The sequence below is a fragment of the Xenopus tropicalis genome, chromosome 4 (genome assembly GCF_000004195.4).
Source record: "Xenopus tropicalis strain Nigerian chromosome 4, UCB_Xtro_10.0, whole genome shotgun sequence".
In the NCBI taxonomy this organism is placed as follows: Eukaryota; Metazoa; Chordata; class Amphibia; order Anura; family Pipidae; genus Xenopus; species Xenopus tropicalis.
The window spans coordinates 139,564,649-139,571,750 of record NC_030680.2 but is presented as its reverse complement, the minus strand read 5'-3'; the positions used below and the strand labels follow the sequence as shown (position 1 = coordinate 139,571,750).

At 40.0% G+C, this 7,102-nt stretch overlaps 1 protein-coding gene across 1 annotated transcript; it reads left to right on the top strand.

Moving 5' to 3' along the window:
- The first annotated feature begins 1,311 nt into the window (after positions 1-1,311).
- On the top strand, positions 1,312-4,995 carry LOC100497017. Its single transcript, XM_018093705.2, has 7 exons — positions 1,312-1,427; positions 1,877-2,055; positions 2,594-2,734; positions 2,821-3,038; positions 4,078-4,237; positions 4,371-4,510; positions 4,831-4,995. The coding sequence occupies exons 3-7, from the start codon at positions 2,638-2,640 to the stop codon at positions 4,846-4,848; spliced, it is 633 nt and encodes a 210-aa protein (XP_017949194.1). The 5' UTR covers positions 1,312-1,427; positions 1,877-2,055; positions 2,594-2,637; the 3' UTR covers positions 4,849-4,995.
- Positions 4,996-7,102: the final 2,107 nt, after the last annotated feature.

Genomic DNA, 7,102 nt, shown 5'->3' with positions numbered 1-7,102 from the left:
AAGCCCTCTCTGGATCCTATGCCATAACTGCTAACTTTACTGCTTTGCTTTCAGCTGAATGGTCAGTGGGATCTGAAACAGGCCCTGGCATTTCAAGTACATAAAGGCCCAAACTGACCCAATAAATAGTGAGTGTCTATGGCATCTTACAGCAGCCCCTCTGGCATTTGCCAGAACCCACAGATTGCCAGTCTGGGCCTGGATGGTCATTGCCAAACTCTCCAGCTTCCCAAGAAGAAGCAACTAGTGTCCGTGTTAACATGGCTGCTCAGAAGCGAGGCCAGAATTAGACAAGTATGCCATCTAGCTATACAAGAGCTCGTTGGACACTCTGAGGGGGTAAATATGACATTAATCAGGGATCTCTAACCTAAAACCAGATCTGCTTAGAGAACATAGTAACATAGTAAGTTAGGTTGAAAAAAAGACATATGTCCATCACGTTCAACCATAATGCCTATACCTAACCTGCCTAACTTCTAGTTGATCCAGAGGAAGGCAAAAAACCCCATCTGATGCCTCTCTAATTTGCCCCAGAGGGGAAAAAATTCCTTCCTGACTCCAAGATGGCAATCGGACCAGTCCCTGGGTCAACTTGTAGAGCTATCTCCCCTACCCCTGTATTCCTTCACTTGTTAAGAATCCATCCAGCCCCTTCTTAAAGCTATCCCACACAGCAGCTGACTCCGAGCCGGATCCGTTTTCAAACCGGCAAATCCGCGTTACAGTCACCTCCGTTTCCCACACGGCAGCTGACTCCGAGCCGGATCCGTTTTCAAACCGGCAAATCCGTGTTAGTCACCTCCGTTTCCCACACGGCAGCTGACTCCGAGCCAGATCCGTTTTCAAACCGGCAAATCCGCGTTACAGTCACCTCCGTTTCCCACACGGCAGCTGACTCCGAGCCGGATCCGTTTTCAAACCGGCAAATCCGTGTTAGTCACCTCCGTTTCACAGCTCAGGGCCGGGTGTCAGAGGGCGGGAACATTCGCTAAACGGATCTGTGCCGCATCTGTGAAAACGAGTGCGCAAAATTCTTCGGTGTGGTAGTTATCGGCGGTACAGTACATCCTCAGAGCTACAAATTTCATAAAGGTAAGTCACTGTGCTGCCCCAGCAGGTAATACTGTATATTATGTTTTAAAGTTAATGGTTTATATGTATTTTCATTGTTACGCTGCCACCTAGTGACCAAGGTCGCATTACAACTTGTTTACTTCAAAGTCTGTATACCCTCCCATTCCCTTCCTTATGTGTGACGTCAGTTCCTCCCATCATGCCATTCATGTTCCTGCTTCCTATGTGTGAGGAGCTACTCCAGGGGTTGGGAAAGCAATATTTCTTTTGACCTCCAGCATTTGTCCATCCACCCCAACATTTGTTCACCCACAACAAATAAAGAACCTTTTGTGGATTCCAAGTGCCTGGTGAGTTCTGCTATCTGACACATATTGCCCACAGTTATTGTGCCCAGCTCCATACAGGCCCAGGGAGAGGGGTCTCAGGGGAAACTCAGCCATTATCACAGCATATTATTAGAGACTATTACACCACTACTACTATGTACCATTTAAAATACATTTAGAAATATTTAACTATAGAGCTGAAAGGCTAGGTAGTGTAAACTTCTCTTTTTTTGCTTTGAAGTAATTTGCTATAATTGCCAAAGGAAGCAATGGACTGTTTGGATATTTTGCAGTACTATAAAGGGTCAACTGATACAAGTCATACTATAGATTCCATAGTGTAAGTTAATTTAATATTTTGTGTGTCTTTTTATGTATTTTGAGTGTTTTTAGGTTTTAATCTTAAAGCAATTTGTTAAAGTTTTTAACCCTGCCAAACATGATTAGTTGGTGTTTGTGTTGTTTGTTAGGCAAATCTTTGGCGATACAGACTCTGACAGTGAGCCAGAGACGGCTATAAAGAGGAGATGCCACAATGTCCTCCCCTGTCCAGTACCACCTATTCCTCCCCCTACTCCTGACAATGAAGCTTGCCAGACTACTGCTAGACCTCTCCTAGACCAGAGGCAGACGGAATCTTATTTTACTGGTATATTCTTTTATTTTCGTTGAATAGTTTTTTAATACTGTTATGTTAATGTTACAACTGAACATGTATATACAGTCAAGCCGTGGCAAATTTTATCTTAAGTCAAGGTACTTGCCTGGATCTGATGCAGTTAATGTAACTGTAAAGTTAATGTTTTTATGTGCTGAGTGAATCTGACAGATCTTGGCTGAACATTGTTCATTGTAAGCTTACATTTAGTTTGGTCATTTAGCAGATGCTTTTATACAAAGCAACTTGCACATAAGGACAATAGAAACTATAAACATAAAGGATTTATTATTATAATAGTAAATTTATCATAATTTGTTGTTATTCACTTAAAAATATGTTATTGACATACCTATATTTCACAGCAGCACCTACTGCCCCCTTAAGTACATCTTGCATGCCTTCCAGTCAGGTATTTTTTATAATAATTCATATATATATATATATAGTATATTTTTTAATAATTGTTTGCATGCCATCTTTGATCAACAGTCAGTGAGCTAAAAATAATGACTCTCCCCATCCTCAGTGCCTCAAGTTGCAACACGTGTCTCTCACACACCATCAAGCTCTATGGGCCAGATCTCTGCCACGCCTCTGTTAGATGAGCATTTCTTTAGGCCCACATTTAGACTGGGGAAGACAGGCACTGGACCAATTCCATGCTCTGGTAAAATCTTTTTTTTTTTATTTCAAACATCCAGTTTTTCAAAATGATATATAATAAGAAAACTTTCAATCTTTCCTTTATTGTAGCTGCTCAGCTGCACATCCTAACTTTATTGGAACATGTGAAGGAACAGCAAATGGCGATTGCTGCTGCTGTGAACAATCTTGCTTCAAGACTGGGGACAGAGGCTCCTGTGTCTAAAATGCCTAAAGACATCAGTATCCCCCTGACCACTGTGCCTGAAGTTGAGGAGTTTGAGGAATGGCTTAAAGACTCAAGAAATTCACAAGCTAAACAAAACATGGTATGTTTTTTTCCCATTATCTAAAGCTACTTTATGGTTGTTGTACCTACGTTATCTCAAGTGGTTCTGTGCCTGTTGTAGTGATACTGGCCTCAAATATTAATATTAATTCTTAGTTTTGGTTACATATTATTTAAGGTGAGAGTGTTAGATTTAGGGCACCAATTAATATAAAGTTTGGTACTCGTTCGGTTCATGGTACAGAACAACATGATGAAGACCCTCCCTCCAGTGATCAGATGCTCTGTATGTCCATTAAAAAACATTACGCAAACTCTATGCAGAGTTAACCCATGGAAATCTGCTGGACCAGACAACATTCCTGGCAGAGCGTTCAGGGAATGTGCAGGACAGCTAGCATCTTTAACATTTTCCTGAGCAGCGCTGTTGTTCCTACGTGCCTCAAGACAAGGGGGGGAATTCACAAAAGTGGAGAGAGCCCTTTTTTGGAGTAAAATTTGTGGAAAAACTGGTGGAAAACACTTTCTCCAGATTCACAGACAGAAATCCGCCTAAATTCCGACTCAACCGCCACTTTTTAGTTTTTGGTGAAAGAAATATAAACAACCGCAAAAAATCCTCTGCACTCACCCATTATCAATATGTAGAAATAGGACATTAGGACATTTCTGTGCATTCAGCTACTAAGAAATGCCTTCCCCCCCCACCTCAAAAGAGGGATTGTTTGTCCGTACATTGCAATATACTTCAAGCTGGCCAACTACGTCAAAGTCATCCCTTCTGGCCAGTCCTACGCTGATTGACCTATATAAGTAATTTAAGATTAGTACTGAGCAAAGGGACTAAGTTTTACCTGCAGGTTGCAGGTAAAACTTTGTCCCTTTGCTGTACTGCGTCAGCTATATGTGGTTGTAATGACAATAAAAGCGTCTTGACTTTACTAATGTCTCTCTCTACTTTTGTAGTCAGAGAGGGTCCTCACCGTAAAACGGCCCCTGGAATATGCTGTTCTCTACATTATATAAAATTTGTTCGTTTTGATTAGAGCAGAGAATATAATATATTTTTGTCTTTTCAGATATCTGCTCTGGGTGCTGTTGGAGGTCAAAACACCAAAAGAGTGACATGGAACATACTTTCAAGGCTTTACTCAGATGCAGTAGCCAAACAAATAAACTGGAAAGGAGTCAATGGGAAGAAGTGCTTTAAGGAAATGCTCACAAGAAGTTTGTTGATCAGTAAGTATTGAGTAATACCAAGAAGTTGAGTATTAGATACATCTTTAAAACCTAAACAATAAAGTTACTATGCCATTATTATGGAGCTTATTATTCTGTGGAAGTTAAAGATTCTTATTTTTCTTTTTTACAGGGGCTATAAGAAAGAACCAGTCTTCGACCAATGCAGCAGACAGTGAGATAGATTCTTATGCCATCCGTTGGTTCAATCTTGCTCCTGACCGTGGCGGTGGCCGGAAAGAGCGTTCAAGAGTCAAACAGGCGTTAACTGAGGTAAATTCAGATCCAAGAAGCATAGTGGCAGTTACATTTTTTCATTAGGACAACAAGTCAGTAATAGAGGTTGACTTCATGATAAAAATAAATTTCAACTTTTATTTAAGGCAAAAAACTCAAACATTATTAAACAGCCATTGATTTATAGATAAAAAATTAATAAATAAATAAAAATATTACTAGAATTTGTAAGATAACTTAATCAGTAAAATAAGTTATAAGTTAATTTGAAGTTTATCCATAGTCTGTCTCATAACACTGCTTTAGTGGAAAAATAACAGCTTTCTTATTGGTGTTTTGTTTTTTTCTTTTTTCAGATGGCCCATGGGAATTAAATTGTTTGACTGCTCTATCTGATTGTGTTTTTAGTTCATTGGGATAAATCTGTTATTATTAGTATTCTCTGTTTTGCTCTGACCACATTGTTTGGACTCAGGGGACCAACTCCTTTAGTTGCACAGTTAAAAAAATAGTAAATAAATAAATAAATGAATTCATTTGCATTGTTCTTGTACTGTTTTATTTGTTTTTTATTTACACTTTGCACAATAACTATTTTTGTCAACAGTGTTGTAAAGATCAGTGTTTTTTTTTTTTTTATTAGTATAAATATACTGTCAATTTACTTTACTTTTAAACAGAAAAACAATACTTAAACAGAAGTCCAAGAACTGCTTGTGACCACTGACTCAGGGCCTTTATTGGATGTTATTCCTTATCCTGTCACTCCCCTACCATCTTTGTTAGTAAAAGCATAACAAGGCTCAAAACATGGAGAAAATATTGGTAAATAATGTTTGTGACTAACAACTTAAATTGAAATTAGATCTCAGTTGACTTATTTATATTTTTTAAATTTCAGGAAGTGTTGCATTACAACTATGTGGTAATAATTAGGTTTTTCTTATTGTGTAGCACTGATTTAAGCTTGGTGAATATTATGGAAGCACAGTAAGTAAAAAACTGTGTTAGGTAGAAAGTAAGGTCAAATCTGCTCTGTGTAATTGTTTTTGTATGTTTACAGTAAAGTAGTGGCTGTTGTGTTAGAATTAACATTAGATGATCAGAAGGCATTTTAATACAGTATTTGTTTATATCAAAAAAATAAGTAGCAAAAGACAATAAGATATTTAATCATGTATATTTTAGATAATAAATGCTTGAAATTCTAGACAACATAGTCTTAGAGAGCGCTGAAATAATTAATGAAAGCGCAGAGGGACTGTGCAGCTAGCTGGGGCTCAATTTCCTTCCGGAACATGAAGGGTTAAGTTGGTAGCCTTGGGCGGGAAAGATTAGACCCCACACTCACCCCTCCCCCTGTTGCCTGTCACATCCCAGCGCAGCGTTGCAGCCTTACCTCCCTGCTACACACGGAGCGGAATCTCCCTCCTCCCTCCCTGTTTAAGTGCATTTAGCTTGTGACCGGTAGGTCAGTAATTTCGATTAACATAAATTACTATGTCTTCTTTTCAGGCTCGGTTCATGTTAAAAAAAAAAAAAAATTCTCGGAAAGCTACATATATTTGTATATGTTTTGATTTGTCACAGCATATGGCGGGTGATTGGCCATTTAATCTCTGGTTGTTTGATGGTTTCCACATGCCCACTGCATTCGCAGTGGCTGGCATTCGTTATAAAACAGTCTTTAGGATGTTTGGTAAAAGTTGGAAATACATGGCAAGGACTATTCTGATGTTGGATTCTTTAATAAAGCTGTGGCCGAACTCCACCCACCAAAACGGCATCATTGTGTTTTTCTTATGTCAGTTGGGCTCATTGGGGGGATTAGGTGGAAGGAAGGGAATAAGTCTCCGCAGTCTGGGCCAGATCTGAGTCAGCTGAGCGAACTCCAGGCCAGATGCTATGATGATTTGGCTCAAATGTGAACCACATCTGGCCCACATCTATTCCACACTTCTGGCCCACATCTGGGGCTGGTATGGGACCAGAACCAGAACAGAGCTGGACCAGATCTGGTCCACATTTGAGCCAGATCATCATAAAGGAATCCGCATCTGGCCCAGAGCCGGCTCAGTGCTGGTCCGGATAAGTACAATCGGATATGTGCCAGTATTGGCCCGTTGTGCCAAAAGACACCGGCCCAAGTCAGTTGCGCGAATCTGGCCCAGAAATTACGATGGGTCTGGGCCAGATCTGGACCACATGATTTTTGCTATCTGGGATATAATGTATCAGCCAGCACGACTGATTCGGGGAGGGAATCCCACAACCTCACAGCTCTCACAGTGAAAAAACCTTTCCGAATATTTAAATGGAACCTCCCTTCTTCTAAACGGAGTGGGTGCCCTCATGTCCGTTGGAAAGACCTACTGGTAAATAAAACATTAGAAAGGTTATTATATGATCCCCTTATATATTTATACATAGTTATCATGTCACCTCTTAAGCGCCTCTTCTCCAGTATAAACAGACCCAACCTGGCCAGTCTTTCTTCATAACTGAGACTTTCCATACCCTTTACCAGCTTAGTTGCCCTTCTCTGGACCCTCTCTAACTCAATAATGTCCCGTTTGAGCACTGAAGACTGAAACTGAACAGCATATTGTAAATCACATACACTGTATG

Coding starts and splice junctions, on each gene's coding strand:
- LOC100497017 (XM_018093705.2), top strand. CDS start 2,638: ATGGGCCAGATCTCTGCCACGCCTCTGTTAGATGAGCATTTCTTTAGG. Junction 2,735..2,820: donor TGGACCAATTCCATGCTCTG/GTAAAATCTTTT, acceptor CCTTTATTGTAG/CTGCTCAGCTGCACATCCTA. Junction 3,039..4,077: donor CACAAGCTAAACAAAACATG/GTATGTTTTTTT, acceptor TTGTCTTTTCAG/ATATCTGCTCTGGGTGCTGT.